The 16,657-nt window shown below is 33.6% G+C and overlaps 2 protein-coding genes across 3 annotated transcripts; one reads left to right on the top strand and one right to left on the bottom strand.

Moving 5' to 3' along the window:
- Window positions 1-1,071: 1,071 nt before the first annotated feature.
- On the top strand, window positions 1,072-4,282 carry LOC140790141 (stem-specific protein TSJT1). Of its 2 annotated transcripts, none has more exons than XM_073140078.1 (5): window positions 1,072-1,448; window positions 3,130-3,370; window positions 3,469-3,589; window positions 3,777-3,886; window positions 4,011-4,282. In XM_073140078.1, exons 1-5 carry the CDS (start codon window positions 1,246-1,248, stop codon window positions 4,044-4,046), a joined length of 711 nt encoding a protein of 236 aa, XP_072996179.1. In that variant the 5' UTR covers window positions 1,072-1,245; the 3' UTR covers window positions 4,047-4,282. The 2 variants fall into 2 exon arrangements, with proteins under 2 accessions (XP_072996179.1, XP_072996180.1); XM_073140079.1 differs by having other exon boundaries at window positions 1,120-1,448; window positions 3,777-3,913; window positions 3,990-4,282.
- A 382-nt stretch (window positions 4,283-4,664) lies between these two features.
- On the bottom strand, window positions 4,665-9,174 carry LOC140790142 (RNA-binding protein Y14A-like). Its single transcript, XM_073140080.1, has 4 exons — window positions 8,807-9,174; window positions 7,118-7,254; window positions 5,652-5,797; window positions 4,665-5,050 (listed from the first exon to the last, which is right to left on the bottom strand). The coding sequence occupies exons 1-4, from the start codon at window positions 9,084-9,086 to the stop codon at window positions 5,002-5,004; spliced, it is 612 nt and encodes a 203-aa protein (XP_072996181.1). The 5' UTR covers window positions 9,087-9,174; the 3' UTR covers window positions 4,665-5,001.
- Between the last annotated feature and the right edge of the window lie 7,483 nt (window positions 9,175-16,657).

Here is a 16,657-nt window from a genome sequence, read left to right as displayed (position 1 = left end):
TAAGACTAAATAATCGAGTTTGAGGCTTAGCCTCAAACCAAACAAGGCCTTATAATTGGACTCCTTAATGAAGAATCAAACTGTAGAAATTTCTTAAATCGAAAATTAAAAGTATTGTTGCAAGAGATTTAATAGAGGACATTTAATAGTAAATAGAGACTGCTGGGAAAATTATGGTACACAGTGAAATATTGTATGCGAAAATAATCTTTTTTCTTTGAGAAAATAAAGGAATTTTAATTTGTTATTTTCAACAACCATTTTCTAGGAGGCTTGCTATAGTAACACTACATATATATATATATATATGTATATATAAGCTTAATTTATTTTATTTCAGTCGTGGGTTTTTAAAGTTAATACATCTTATTATTTATTATCTACTGTACGTATTAAAGAGGTAATTGCGGTACTTTACATCTTCTAAATGGTAATTATCTTTACTCTCTAATTGAAGTTTAGCGAGGGAGGTGTCACAGATGACGGAGATCACAAGCTACCCCCCCCCCCCTCCCAAGTGGGTGATTAATTAAAGAATGCATTAAAATAAATAAATAAATAATAAAATGGTAAATTAAAATTTTACGACAAGTTAAAAAAGATAAAATAAAATAAAATTATCGACACGTAGGCCCACAGCTCCCATGTCGATGACTGTGTTTTTGGACCGGAATGCGATGGAATCACTCGAGAAAATTGCACATACTTACGTACTAGAACACGAAAGGACGTAGTAGATCACGTTATATATATGTCACCGAGTTTTTTTCTTTTCTTTTTTTTCCAATCACCAGCTTAATTTTAGTTAGGTTATATAATATATATATATATATTATGGTAATATTCTTGTTGTAAAAGAAACAGGTTATTTTTTTTTTAAATTTCTTTTAATATAGGAAACCATCAAATATCAACGGCTGCTAGAAGAAATGGAGAGAGGGCAATAATGTTACATGGAAGTAGTAATCCGTAATAAACTAATAACTCAGGTAGTAATTTGCAAGAAAACCTAATCACCCTTCCTCCTTTTTTCCAAGCAAAGTGGGCCCCAGTAATGGACAGCACCCATCCATGGGAAAGCCGGCCCTGCTATATAAGCAGTAGCCGATCACCCTCCATTCCATCCTCCAACCTCTTTGGTTTCCTCCCGTTAATCCCACAAACTCGATCGAGAGAGAGAGAGAGAGAGGAGAAAGTTTTTTTTTTAATTTTTCTTTTTCTTTAGGTTGTGAACTTTTTGAAGAAATGTTGGGTGTATTTAGTGGTGAGGTGGTAGAAGTTCCGGCGGAGCTGGTGGCCGCCGGTAGCCGGACTCCTTCGCCGAAGACACGTGCGTCGGAGCTGGTTAACCGGTTCCTTGCCAGCGCTGCACCGGCGGTCTCGGTGCAGCTCGGCTCCCTCGGCCACCTCGCCTACTCCCACACCAACCAAGCCCTCCTCCGGCCCAGGTTACTATTTTTATTTCTTTTTCACATAAAACACCCCCATCTTTTCTCAATATTTATTCTAACTCCTCCTCTCTTTTTTTATCTACGTACGTACTAGTTACTACATATCTTAAACCGAAAGAATTTAAAAAAAAAAGGTATCTAATAATTGAGCTGCTGATTATTTTTAGTTTTATCCTTCAATTTTCCTGATCCGTAGATTAAATATAAAAAAAATTTCTATTTAGACCCCTAAATTATCACCTTTTTTTTTGTTACAACGATACATTTTCTGACTTAAAATTTTGTTTATTTTAGAGTTGAATAGAATTACTTTTTTTTTAATTTAATTAGGTGTATATTAATATATTTTTTAGTTTAAAAAAAAGTTCAGTAAATATACGTGTAAAATTTAAATTCCGCAAAATTATTTACTATATATTAACTCGAATAATATTTAGAATTAAAATTGAGTAAAAAGATGGTGAGAGTGGTGCTATCCAGAGCCCATGGTTTTGGGCAATGGTAGAGAGTGAACACTACGGAACTGACTTCCATTATTCACGTGGGGCCCGTTAATTATTCCGGTAAAAGAAGCCAAGACAACCATGTCGATCTTATCCGGCATGAAATCCTTCTAAGATCTGGGACACGTGGCCACAACCTATTATGAGTTTTACTATCTTGGATCCAACTCCCCAAAACTGCTGAATCAAAAACTGACTTTCCTCGGTTCTGCAACTTATATACAACGACTCATCCTTCAGTAAATTTTCATATAAAATTCACCTAGATTCGTAAAAAGTACGGTAAAAAAAAAACCTCGATTTTACCCATGTAAAAAGTCCTTTTTACCCTTCGCATCTAAGGTCTAAAACCTAATAAAAGTAATACTATCTTTTAAAATTTTATGTTTAGCTGTATAATTATTGTATATACAACATATATGAATGACTATTAGATTGATTTAGTAGCACATACACCTCTGAGGAATCTAGAATATTATAATCTTTAGCTCAATAGTACTGGGAGCAAAATGATGTTGGATCCTTAAGAGGAGTTGGGCCCATACATACAGTGAGTGACAGAATCCAACTTCCAATCTTGTGTCAGATGTAGAAAAGAAAAATATCTATGCTCTAGATATGGCATAGTCTTAGATTTTCAATGTTTTTTTTAACCCCCCTCTTAAGGTCTATATGCTCTCTTTTATGGTTGCAGTTATAACATTACATGCAAGTACTGAACAGCACCAAAGTAAATGATTACTATTATTTGATGCTCATTTTGCCTAGGAGAGCATCTTGGTGTTAACTTCTTCTTCTTCTTCTCTTTTGCAAAAGTTTTTCTGAGTCCTCCATCAATATATGCATGGTCCTCACCTCACCTGCAAAGAATGGGGCCAAGTGCATGTTCAAGGTTAGGTAGGAAATATAATGGCTCTCATAGTTGGGTAGTACAATATCCAATAGTTGGGCAGTGTTCCAAAGTTAGATAGTGCACCATCACCTTACATAATAGTTTAAGGTTTTAGGTGAACTGATTATTTAGGTCATGGCTGTTATGAGAGGGCGTGTTAAATGTATGATATAGATTGATGATCCGTTAACTAATAGCTTAAGTTTTTAGGTCAATTGATTATATAACACTAAGTTCAGCTGTGATGGCTTTGTTCAATAATTATAGTGGCCAATTTGTGCAGGTCCTTTGCAGCAAAGGATGAGATATTTTGCCTCTTTGAGGGAGTTCTTGATAATTTGGGGAGCTTAAGGCAGCAGTATGGGCTGTCCAAGAGTGCCAATGAGGTGACACTGGTGATTGAGGCTTATAAGGCACTGAGAGATAGAGCACCATATCCTCCCAGCTTCATGCTTACTCACCTCAGTGGCAGCTATGCATTTGTGCTCTTTGACAAGTCTACTTCCTCACTGCTTGTTGCATCTGTGAGTCAATAACTTCATCTGTATAGCATTTAGGAATCATGCAAACATTTGTAACTAATAAGTCTAATTATGCTTGGAATATTGGTTTGATGTAACAGGATCCAGATGGGAAGGTGCCTCTGTACTGGGGAATCACTGCCGATGGATGCGTCGCCTTTTGCGATAACTTAGACTTGCTCAAAGGATCTTGTGGCAAATCACTAGCCCCATTTCCTCAAGGTAGGATTAAATTATCAGCTTAACTTTTTTATCACAGGAATCAATTTTGCAGAATCAACTTTGTCATATCTGAGATGAATAGGAATCCAATCAATCCATGCTAGAATATCTTTTTAACAAGCATATGCTAATCTCCATTAATAAAGAGAATCTTAACTCATTTAGTGGTTTGATTGGTGAAATACAGGATGCTTCTACTCCAATGCCCTAGGAGGTTTGAAATGCTATGAGAACCCTAAGCACAAAGTGACTGCCATTCCAGCAAATGAAGAAGAGATATGTGGTGCCACTTTCAAGGTAAATAAATGATCCATGCAAATACTAGTAAGCCCAAGCTTCTAAACTTTTGAGTCATTTACATGTTTATGCAAACTCGACCATAATTCTCTCTTAACCCAAGTTTCTTAACCTAACTTTCAAGGTGGAAGGATCTGCAGTTCTCACAGCAACACACTAGAAGAGAAGTTTATCCTTTTTCAGAGTAGCTGTTGGGTCAAACTTATGCAGAGGGTGGTTTATGGGGGGAAGCACAGGACTTGTAACTGCTCATCATTGTATAAAAGGAGTGTCTTGTGAGATGTGCTAGTGCTGCTTTGCTTATGTTTGTCTCTTTTAGGTCAGTTATGGTGTAATCTTCTAGGAATAATCTTCCTTCACTGCTGCAATGTAATCAAGACCTGTTATCCATGTAAATCTTCTAGTCGCTTCTTCTTCTCTGGGATAAGATTTGCTTGCAACCTCTGATTAAGGGAATGGATTTGTTCCAGCTAAGATTGTGCTGAGAAGAAAGAGTTCAATCTAGTAGATATGGAAAAGCATGACAGTAGTAATTATATATAATGCAAACATAAGAAACTCTCCAATGCTTGGCAATAATTTCGACCACAAAGAATTTTGCCACTTGACACAATCCAAAGATGTCTCTCTTCCTTGAAGCATCTCTACCAAACAACATCAGACGTGCCATGACAGTATCTGATTCTTTTCCGCACGACCTTTGAGAGGCCAAAGGCTGTAAAGCACACTCACTAGTACATATAGTTAAATAGAGATAGTAAACGCATCATCCAAGTAATTAATAAAACAATGATATCTACATTTTTTATTTTAGACAAAGTGTATATAACTTTCACGTCTGTCAAACAAGTAGCAAATGATATATCACCATTTCGCTGGTTCATTTCACCATTTTAACAAGTACGAAAGTAGCTTTCCAAAACCAAACAATGCTCGAGGAATCGGAAAAAGGATACAATAAAGTCAATCATGAAAATGACATTAGAATCAAGTTATACGAATCAAGTATCCTTTAGTTAGCATCAAATGTCAAATTGACCAAACGAAAAAGCAGGTTTTAAATCTCCCATCTAGTAACTCCCAGTTGCTACCTCTGCTACGGTGGTAGAAAGACCTTAGTATCTCCTCCTTGGGGGGCTCCGTGATCGATGAGCACGTGGTGATCTGAAGAAAAGAGATGCGCCAGAACCATTAAGCATACAATACTATGCCAATGGTGTTAGATAATTGATAGCTCATCCACAAGTTAATATTTGAAAGCAACATGACAGGCATATCACTGCCTAAAATATAGGGCACTTGGCATAAACAAACCACAGTGAGAATTCTTATTCGGACAGCTTAATGTTCAGAATGTCCACAAGCAACATACTGCAGCCATTCAGCCAACAAAAATTCAAGATTCTGAGAATAATGTGACTTTTTTTCCCAATGTTAACACATGTCAACATATTTAGTATTTTCCTCTACAGTTGGTTTAAACCAAACTAAATCAACAAAGCAAGGTGTCAAATGAAAATTCCCACTTCTTCAAACCATATGCAAACTGATGGGTTAGTGGTAAAGTGAAACATCAATGAATCACTTGTTCAAGAAAAAGCCCCCAATATGCTTAAGATTAGTTAATATAGTGAGATAAACATATCAATTGCCAGATGATAACTTCTGACAATTATAGTGCCCTCAAAAAGATCAGTCAGTGAAAATCAGAAAATTAAACAAGAATAACAATATAGAAATTAATGAAGAGCAAATATAAACCTACCTTCTCCTTGCATTCCGACGCTTGAAAGGACCATTACTAAATGCCCAATCAACATAAATAATCTGTGTGAGAAGCTCAGTTCCATTCAGTGTTTTTATTGCTGCTTGGGCTTCCTCAAAACTCTCATATTCGATCAAAGCATAACCCTGACCAATAAAACATTTAGCATTACAGTTGCAACAAATTATCATAAATACATTCAATCTAAATATACAAAGAATCTGCTAGATTTTGAATCTATCTAAAAGATGGTGATAAAGACTATTGCTCTTTCAATTTCACATTTTTCATTCATCAAAAGATGGCAGGCTACATTCTCAGAAAAAGAAAACTAGAAAAGATAGATTATGTATAACAAACTCATCATTTCTTAATTCTCTCTGTTATATCTTCCTATGGTGGTACTCAAATTATTCTGCATTGTTTTTGTTTTTAGTTTATACTACAAGTGTAATAAATCACTGTCAACCATAAAAACAAAGAGAGAAGTCAAGAAGCTGTAGTTGGGACCAGCATCTTATTCTTATTAATGTTGTAATTGTTGTTGTTATAGTACAAATGTAATAACTCAGTAACTAAACATCCACCAGAAATTGTGGACAAACATCGCCCCAACAATCAAGAATCTCATTCACTAGTAACTTGCAAACTCATGGCAAGACTAATAATATGTGAGATTTAATAAAATGTGAACCATTGTCAAATAATTTAAACAAAATTTATATACATGATCCAAATGGCAGTCCATGTAATCTGATAAATTGTATCCAAATGGCAGTCCAAAATGTGAAGCATTGTTGCAAAAACCAGAAATATAAGTTTAAAAAATAACTAAATGTTATAATAACTAGATAATAACTGAGTTTAAGAGAACAGATTGAATCCCACACCGCTAGCAGAAGATTAAAAAAAAAAACCAAAATCAGAATCAGAAAGAAATATCACGTTTAAAAACACATTATCCGAGAAGACCCAATAATGCAATGATGAATGATTCAAATCAATTTTAAGCATAAGTTTTTATCCATTATGGCTCATATTTAGGTAATTAATGATTGGTAACATCATCTTGTACCTCCTTTCTGATTTGCTGCATACTGATCTGATGTCCACTGGTAATTTCATCCATATCACTCTAATACCTTTGCATAATTCAAGGATCCAATTTTTGTTGGAACTTCTCTGGTAACCTTAATGATTGGACTAGATACATAATCAGGCTATCAGGTCTGGTTCACATATTATTTGCTTCATTAAGCACACTAGGTGAAAGCCTCCGGATCGAGGATGTACAATAAAGAAAATAATTCCAACTATTGTTCATCCTAAAATAACTACACCAAAAGCATTCAGAGGAGAAAGAAACATGTAAAGGCTTATACCCACAAAGTTTAAACCATATTACATGGTATGTTGTCGATTGCCAATTTAAGTACCATTCTGACGGCAGAGATAGCAATATATACCTTGACAAATCCAGTTCGGCGATCCAGATTTAAATGCAAATTCTTGACCTGACCAAATTCACGAAAAGCATTATGGAGATCATCTTCTTGCGCCTCCTCATGGACTCCAGTTACGAGTATTATCCACCCCTCAATGGCTGTATATATTAAGAAGGGAATAGATAAAAAAAAATAACATAATTAACCAGATAATGAAACAAGCAAAATTTTCATTCTGCAGCTCAATGGACAAAGGAACACATGCAACCTCAGAGTGTAGAATGAATGCAAGCCTGTTGTACAAAGCAATTAAAATATTCTAATGGACCATAATGTAGAACTGCCAAAAGAATAGTGGTATCTGCAATCTCAAAGTAGAGAAACTAAGCTGTGCATGCTTTTTCTTACAGTCTCTCCATTTATCATAGAATTATTACTTATTGTTGCAAATCTCAACAACTAACATTCAGAAATGTTTGTACAAGATTCAAATCTTTGACATTCTCAACACAAGAAATTGTCATGCCAACATCATTAAGCAACATAATAGTATTCACAAAATAAAAGGACTGTTCTTTAAGCGCATGAGTGGAATCAACAAAAAAACTTCTATGGAAAAACCATAAACATCCAAAGAATATAGGAAAAGTGCGATAAATTAAGCTGGAGTGATTTAAAGGCCATCTTGGCAAAGCACGATTTCAGAGATATAACTGGGAAGGATAGAGTATACATGCTTTATAGCAAACATTTTCCTAGCAATGCTCAATAAATCAAATTAAAATCTGATCTACAAAGGTGTCCATGTCAATAACAAAGTTGCTGCCAATTATTAGATGTAACACCATCAGTGACTGAGCAAGGATGGAGTATATTTGTCCAACATACATAATGATAAGGGATGTAACAGAGAGGCCATGAATTATCCTACACTACATTTGTACATGGGGGTCATGAATCATCCTATCCTCCTCCTTGCATATATAGATTTAAAGACTATTCATATCGTTCTTATATATTCATATATTGTTTTAAAATACTTCCACCTTAACATATTGGGTCCTTTTTCAGATAAAATATAACTAAGCTCCGCTTATGTCCTGCCTAGCTGATCGCCTTAGTATCTCTTATCATATATTAGCATATACATCAACTTTAAAAACCTGAATTATTGTACATGTTGATAAACTAGTGGATTCTCATAACTTACTACAGTTCTTAACAAGAATTAGTATACTGTCATAGATTGTAGGTACTAATTTTAACTTGTTCTCTAACTACTATTTCTTTTATTTGTTTATTTTTTAACCTTCTTGAATTTTGGGTGCCTAGGCAGGCACCAGCCTAGCACTTAAGCGCTACATGATTCCTTGTCCGCCTGTCTACCGCCTACAATCTTTTAGAACTTTGTATCCATAGTAGCAGCGCACTAAATTTTCAAGCACTTGTCCATAAATATGATTGAGATTAAAGAAGCTCTAAGCAAACTCAAGATTTTCCATGTAGGGGGTGCATCTTTTAACATAGCTAACCTCGATAAAGCTCTCTTTTTTGCATCTAGTGTGGTGACTAGTACTGGGTAAGTTGAAACCCTAATTATACTACTTCAAACCGCGCTGGCTGAGAGCATAAAAAAAAAACAGGAAACCGTAGAAAGAAAGAAGCACACAATGGATGAGGAATTGTAGGAAGATCAGCAAGATTACTCACATCGCTGTGGACCAGGACCGCCGTCGGAGGCGAGGGAGTCGAAATCTCTTGCCGCGAAGCGGGAGTTGCGGTCGGCGGCGGCGGCCTCCTCGCGGAACCCACGGCCCTTGGTCTTCTTAAGAGCTGCGGCCGGGGGGTCGCCACCGGTGATCGTGGAACGGATCTTGGGGACCACGGGGGAGGGCTCCACCGCCTCGCCGCCGCCATCCTCGTCCATAAGATCGTCTTCGTCTGGCTCGAAATCCACCACCTCCACGTCAGCCGCCGCGTTAGCCGCCATTGCCTAGACCTTTCTTCCTTCCCTCCCCCTCTCTCGAAAGAAACGGAGACAACACCGAAAGAGGTGGGAAGCAAAACTGCAAAAGGTAGTTCTTTGGAGTAACTAAAGTCGGCTTTGTTTTCTAACTGATTGCCGGAGTGCTATACCTTGAAGTCGGCGCTGCTTCTTAAATGCTTTTATAGATTTAAAGCCGGCAAACAAGTATATTTTTCTATCAATACTAGGGGTGAAAACGGGTTGGATTGATCGAATTCGGATAAAATTTTTTTTATCTGTTTCGAATACTCGGATATAATTTTTGAATTCGGATACGAATATCGGATACGAATATCGGATACTCATTTACTCGCATATTTTTTAAATAATTTATAATTTTTAGTTTGCTTGTTTAGATAGTGAATATTGATGTTGTTATTAATGATGTGTTATATATTATTTGTAAAGATTAATTTTTTATAATTTTATATGTATTTGACCTACAAATTTTTTAAAACAATATTAATTATCTCTAAATAAAATAACATAATTTAATTAAAATTTTATCAACATGCGTTTAAGATCCAATCCTATATCCAAAAATTATTCGTATCTTTTTAATTAGAATATTATTTTAAATTTTGCTATTTATCTAATATGTGTAATTAGATTAAAAATATAGATTCGGATGTGAGTTGAGCTCATCCCTAACCAATACTTTGGTGCTCCTATCCCCTAATTCAAAGCTGTGGCAGTCCATGTAGCTTTGCTGCATTTGGAGGATCGAGACAGATTTGCTTCTTCTGGTCAACATTTTGAAGGGCGAACACCTCTTAGGACTCACTTTTGGTTAATGTTAATACATTAACTCATAATTATTAAAACTATAGAGTTACTCGCCGCTATAGAGAATCTAATCAAGCTATAAATTTGGGTATGTATACATGCAAAAATAATCTATATACACCCTTTAATATATTTGTTTCAATGAAACAGGACCTTTGTGACCTTATTTACAAAGAACAATCAAATTATTAATACATCTATTAGTCGAATTGGGCCTTCGGCCTCGAATGCCATTGGCTGAACCATTCCGGCCTGACCCAATATTGACTCAAAATTTTGGCCCAAAACTTTGCGCAAGTTATTGGTTATCCCAAAATTGTTGTTTGCCAAGTACATTATCAAGCTTTTCAAGAAAAGAAAACTCCTAAATAATTTAGTCGAGTCGAGATCGAGTAGGAATATAATAGTTATTTTACTTATAATTACTCTTGTCAATAATAATTATTGCTTTATAAATATCGAAGGTGGTATTTAACCAAATGCTAGAGAAAATAATATAACCCTCACTAGGCAAAGACTACCCTACCGAATTATTCTTAGCTAACTAAAAGAATTTATATTATATGAGTATTTTTAGAGCCCAAAACTTTAGCTCGAATTCGATCAGATCCGATTCGACCCGGTCCGGTTCGATTCGGTTCGGTTCTGTCATCGCGATAATAAACAAAGTTATTTAACACCCTGCCAAAGATTTAGATAACCACAAACAAAGGCTCTACTTCAAGCTTTCACTCCTCATGTCAAAAAGCCATTTGTTTGGATCCCTAAATGGCATTTCTTGGAACTGGCAAACTGGCATTGTTCCATAGATCACAATGCCAATGAGTCAAACCAAAGAGAGTTGTTTATATATGTATATATATTCTCTTGGGAATCCCTCCATATGGATAGGTTCAAGTATACTAATATATATATATATATATATATATGTGTGTGTGTGTGTGTGTTATTATTGTGTTAGTGTACTCCAGAATACCATGGGGGGGTGTTGGAATCATTGGAGCAGTGGCAAATGGCCGGCAGTCAAAACACTAGATGCCAAAGTTTAGCTGCAGTTCTTCAAGTCAAGGGCTGGGTATATTTGCAGCCATTCACATGCATGCTATTTAGCTAAGCTTTTGGAAGATACCTAATGGCCATTTTTATGCACCGAAATTTATGCACAGGCACAAATTACTTGGGCTTTTTTATTCAAATGATACAAATTATATCTCTTTTCTTAGTTTTTTCTTAATGCTCAGAATGAGTTAGATTAGTTTTAAGGTTGAGGGTAAAATAAGAGCAAGATTTTAAGTGTAATAGATTGTTACTTTATTTTGCTATTAGGGTAAAGTTAGCTCATAAATATACATATCATTGGTGTGTGAATGATAATAAGAGCACTAATTTTATTATGAAGAGCACTCAGGGTTGTCTCTTTTACTTCTTGGAAAGAAATGTGTGATTCGTACACGCATAAAATTGGTTAAGTATTGCTTGTTGTTGTTAAAAATTAAAGAAAAAAGAGCATAAAAGTGGACAATAGCTTCATTATTTTCTTGCAACTTGAGCCTTTGGAGCATAATGATTATTGTGTTATGTGTAGCATAATATAATATTAAGCTAAATACATACATTTTGTTTTTATTATCTTTTAATATTTACATTTTATAATTTTAGACTCCATCTTTTGGTTTTACTTTTCATTAATATGGTAGATTAACATCGTGAGATATATATATATATTTTTTATTTTTTTAATTTTAAAAATAAAAAAATAAAAAACTTAAATACTCATCGATAAAGTTGTTTATTAAAGTAGGCAATGATATCATCACAAAGGTGAGTGGAACCGGTTTAACTTCTCCTATATAATTAATTTAACTCAGGTAACCATCAATTAAATATAATAATATTATGACACTTTTTAAGACAATAGAATTATATTGAAAATATAGCAGGGTATATTTTATTAATTTTCCTTAATAGTAAAAGCAACATGCAGCTTCATAGAAGGGTAAAAGATTATAAAAGTCAGGAGCTAGATTGTATGCTTTTATTCTTCAGCAAATAAATACAGTACTAAATTATTATCGGACCAAACCCTAAAACCCGATAGCTACTCTAAAAGTTTAAGCTTTAAAAAATTATAATTTTTATATTTTATATTCTAATACTCCTGCTCATTTAGGGTCCGACATATTACGAGAAACTCAAAAAGTAGATTTAATTTAATTTTATATTTAACTCCTCTGATTCCGACAAGATTACAAAACTAATAGCTATTTTATTTATGCCACTATTTTTCGTCACGAATAAATTACAAAACAATGATCAAACTATCCTTACCATCTCCAAATTTTAGACTACAGTTCTATGTTACATCTCGATTAACAGCTGACTAATAGTTATAATTTAATCCGGACCACAGGAAGAGAAGAGAAGAGAAGAGAAATAAGAGGAGGAGGTTAAGTGCTTACAAAGAGAAAACAACAGGGAAGAATGTGGGCAATAGCTTTACAATGGGAGGAGTTGGTGATTGGGGGAACAACTAGTTTGGATTGATGATGGAGAGGAAGAGGGAGGCATTTGAAAATTTAAAAGGTTTGGGGTGGTGGGGTTTTGAGTTGGGAGTTAGTTATCTCACATCTCCATCACATCCACTAGAGAGACAGCATGCCATTGCCTTTCTATCACTTCACTTCCCTTCCCTTCTTCCCCTTCTCCCCTTGCCCACCCACAAGGACAGAAGCATATTGTAAGGCTAGATTTCTTGCGAGAATTCAGACCTTCTTGTTCCTCTTTTTGTCAGACTAGACTACCCCCCTCCCCAACAAGAGTTCTTTATCTTCTTTTGTTGACAAAAGAAAAGATTTTTCATATCTATATATATTCTTTTAGTTTATGGGATGTTTTGTTATTATTCTTTTTTTCTTCGGATAGATATAATTGGAATTATTAGATGTGTATGATTGATGCGTCAACATTCCGCCAATAAGTCTTAGAATCAACTCGAATAGTTTGGTTTTTTATTTGTGCAATGTTTTGTGATTATAACTACTCTTCTATAAATGAAATTGCATATGAAAAACTTGAAAGAACAAAAAGAAAAAAAAAATTATTTTATATTTTAAAAAGGTGGACTCGATGTTGTTATTGAAATATTCTTATTTAGACATCATTTTATTTTTAAATTGATCAAATTGTGGTATATAAATTATAAGCAAAAAGTAAAATTCTGAAATAAAATCAACAACTTAAATCTAAGTAATTATTTATTAATTATATAAGTACAAAGAGATTTATATCTGAATAATTAAGCTTATTCTTGCTCTACAATTTAATTGAGGCAAAGTGTTATTTGAATATTTACATTTTGTGAATTTGTGGATGATAATCTTTGGGTTGGATATTTTTTATGGTAGTTTAATGCAGTGCAACTTTAATTTAGGATTAAATGCATAAGTTTTATTTTTGTAAAGAAATGTGTCTTTTCCTTGCAAGGTAAAAGGTAAGCAGAGATAGCAGCAGACCTAATCTGTTATGCTTTGTCCTTTTCAAATCTCACTAGTTGCCATGGCCAAGTGGTACTTTTATTTTTTATTTTTTATTTTTTATTTTTTATTTTTATTCTTGATTAAAAGCAAGTGATGCTTTAAATTTCAAAAACTATTTACTAGTAGCATAATTATAAAATAGGGAATTTTATTTTGTCATTCACACCCTATTTTTGAGGTTTTTGTATTATAAAAAAATAGTAAATATCAGATTAATGACAAAATAATAGTGAGAGTATTTTAATAATTTAATTGATATCAGTTAGTTAAAATAATATTAGAGTGTTAAATGAGAATTATAGAGAAAAAATAAAAGTCAAGTTGCAAAACGACGAAATATAAATTATAAAATACCCAATAAAATATTTAACCTTGCATGTATAATATTGAATTTTTTTGTAGATTATAAGTTTAACGCGAAAGTTATTTTGCCCGCAGAAATTATATTAAACTTTAGGTTGATAATTATAAACAATAGTTGAGTTATGTTTTAGATGACAGAACTCTTTTGTTTAGCCTATAATTAGCTATGAGTTTATAACAAGAGACTGTTTAATATTTTGAGGTTATGCCTATTTAGGTAAATAAATTTTTTATGGATGCACTATTGACCTAGAAAAAAGAGTAGTTTAACACACACTCACACACATACCAAGTGGTCTACTATCTTATTGATTCTTTAATTGGAGGCTTCATAGTGCGGCATTTACTGCTTCGATGACTTTCTAGCCTCATCATGCACTTAGAATAATTACTCGTATATATTTGGGCATATATATATATATAGGGATAAGTTTGCACGAATTAAAATCACCTTACATTTTTTTACTATTGCTATTATATAGATATTTATTACCTCTGAATTAATATTAACCTACATGTAACTATAATGTGGTTCTTTTTAACCCGATATAATAATTCGAAGGTTTTTAATGTTTAATATAATTGGGTTTGGGTTACAAATGAGTTGAACTGAATTACTAAATAGGTTATGTTTATATTTATTATCGTATTCTAGTTAATCCGTCTATAACACGATAATCTAATTATCACCAAAATAGCATCGCTTGAATAATTATTTTATAGTATAAAAATAAATTTGTTTATAATCAAATAATTTATTTATAACTCTTATATAAATTCGAGTAATTTATAGGCATAACTCATTTATCACCTCTATAACCTGTTTAAAAAAAAGTTATATTTATATTTAAAAATTTTGATCCATTTGGTTTATATTACTATGATCTGATTCGAATCTAACTAATCTGACATAATCTCTATTATATTATTTTTAAAAATAAAAATTTAGTACTAATACTAAATTTCGTACTGAAATTAATTTCGAGCCTAGATTTGTGATCAAACTTTAATTAAAATTATTTTACTTTGAACTTAAATGAGCTGTTCAATTAGTAATTTCAAGCCTTATTATTAATTCAAGTCATTCTCCGCAAGTTTGTATTGATTTAAGCTTAAATTAAGCTCGAAATAAAACCTAATTCAACTATAAAGAGAGAAAAAAAAAAAACTGGGTCATTAAATCAAAAAATCTAATGATTTATATATCTGGAGCCGGCTCGAGATTAAAGTCAGGTGAAATTCAATTTCGAGTTAAACTTTAAGGTCAAGTTTGACTCTTAACTTATTTTCAAGCTAAAGCTTGATCGAGCCCCTTTTTTTTATTTTTTTTAATAAACTTTTTAATCGATTCATAAACAGGCGAGTCCACTGGGGATCGATTAGTTTGACAACCCTACTTTGTAGTGCCCATTGTCCCCCATGTATTCTAGCAAAACAAACATATTATTCAATGATATATGCATAGCGACCAACTTGGTGTACTTTTTTCCCCTCTATAGTTCATGAAGCAAAGTTAGGAACACAAAAGAAAAAGTTATGAACGTCAAATCAAATCCCCTAACATATAATAATAAATTATAGACAAAGTTCTACATAGGGAACGTGCAAATCGCCATCACTTGCTTCCCAAAAATAAATTTTGTCTGGGAGCTATGTATATATATATAATGTAGAGAAAGAGCATGTGACTCACCGCTTCGTCTCTATTAATTATTTTTTATGTTAAATTTTAACTATAGTTTCTTTTTTTTTAAATTATAAATATAATTTTATAAGTCCAATCACTAGCATAAGTAGTGCGAAGTTATCGATCTCGGTACCTTTTCTATGACCAAATAGAATTGTGAAGGAATTATTTGGTGATTTGATGGTTTGGTTCGATTCGGTCGATGGCTCAGCAGTGCGGTTAACCTTGAAGGAACAGCTCGACAGTGCAACGGCTTGGAGCAAGTCTCGACGGCGTTTGGTTCAAGTAATTGTTCAAGCAACGTATATGACTTTAAGCCTAGACTAAATAGTTAAAAACTCGATAGAGCCTAAGTGGGAAGGATAAAGCCTAAAAAAAGTGCGAAATTCGGAGCCTTTTTGTATCGCTTAATTGTCTTAAGAATGATCTTTTTTTCTCTGTGAGCTTGTATGTCTTTTTATGCGAGCGGTGTTCTAATTAATGAATTTTCTTTATTTAGGCTTGGAGGGATGAAAATGTAAATTTTCCCAAGCTTCCATCCTCGTTAAGAAAACAAATTCCATCAAAACGAGGAAGAAGCAGCAGCCACGGCAACAACCATGTGAGGTGGGGACCACTCAATTTCATACATACATACATACATACATACATACATTATTATGTCAATAAGAGCGAAGAGTAGAATTTTATTTGGGTTAAAAAGTAAAATTGCTTGCGTTCACACGCTCTTCACGACTAACGAGAAGCTAAGCGTTATTATTTCACCTTGCATTCATGCATCATGTGAGCTTGCTCGCTAATATTATTGGCTTAATTTGTAACGCAACAATAAATAAATAAATAAATAAATAAAAAGCCTTCCAAGATAAATGCTTTTCATTTTAACCCAAAAAATTAGGGTTAATTACGACTTTCACATACACCTCCTCGTTTTGCAAAATACTCCCAATCTTTTACGTATATTCATCCTAGGCAATAGGCATTGTGATAAGAGTAAGCTTTCGTACAAGCACTTATATTGAACTTTGTGAAAGCACGCATGATGATAGGGAAAAATATATATATAAATATGAAGGACAAAGTCTATCTGATCTCGAATTAAAGCTTGATCTCAGTCTTTAGAAAGTATGGATATGATGAGAAATATAAGCATGCTTGTGTAG

Source organism: Typha latifolia, chromosome 6 (assembly GCF_019914945.1).
Source record: "Typha latifolia isolate L0001 chromosome 6, TyphaL0001v2, whole genome shotgun sequence".
Classification (NCBI taxonomy): Eukaryota; Viridiplantae; Streptophyta; class Magnoliopsida; order Poales; family Typhaceae; genus Typha; species Typha latifolia.
Note: the sequence above shows the minus strand (reverse complement) of the source record. Positions and strands in the feature narration are given on the sequence as shown.

What these genes read in the sequence shown, in the direction of transcription:
- LOC140790142 (XM_073140080.1), bottom strand. Translation starts at nt 9,086, where the DNA reads ATGGCGGCTAACGCGGCGGCTGACGTGGAGGTGGTGGATTTCGAGCCA. An exon ending in CGGTCCTGGTCCACAGCGAT is followed by an intron (nt 7,255 to 8,806) that starts GTGAGTAATCTT and finishes TAATATATACAG; the next exon opens with CCATTGAGGGGTGGATAATA. An exon ending in CGTCGGAATGCAAGGAGAAG is followed by an intron (nt 5,051 to 5,651) that starts GTAGGTTTATAT and finishes TCTTTTCTTCAG; the next exon opens with ATCACCACGTGCTCATCGAT.
- LOC140790141 (XM_073140078.1), top strand. Translation starts at nt 1,246, where the DNA reads ATGTTGGGTGTATTTAGTGGTGAGGTGGTAGAAGTTCCGGCGGAGCTG. An exon ending in CCTCACTGCTTGTTGCATCT is followed by an intron (nt 3,371 to 3,468) that starts GTGAGTCAATAA and finishes TTGATGTAACAG; the next exon opens with GATCCAGATGGGAAGGTGCC. An exon ending in TATGTGGTGCCACTTTCAAG is followed by an intron (nt 3,887 to 4,010) that starts GTAAATAAATGA and finishes CTAACTTTCAAG; the next exon opens with GTGGAAGGATCTGCAGTTCT.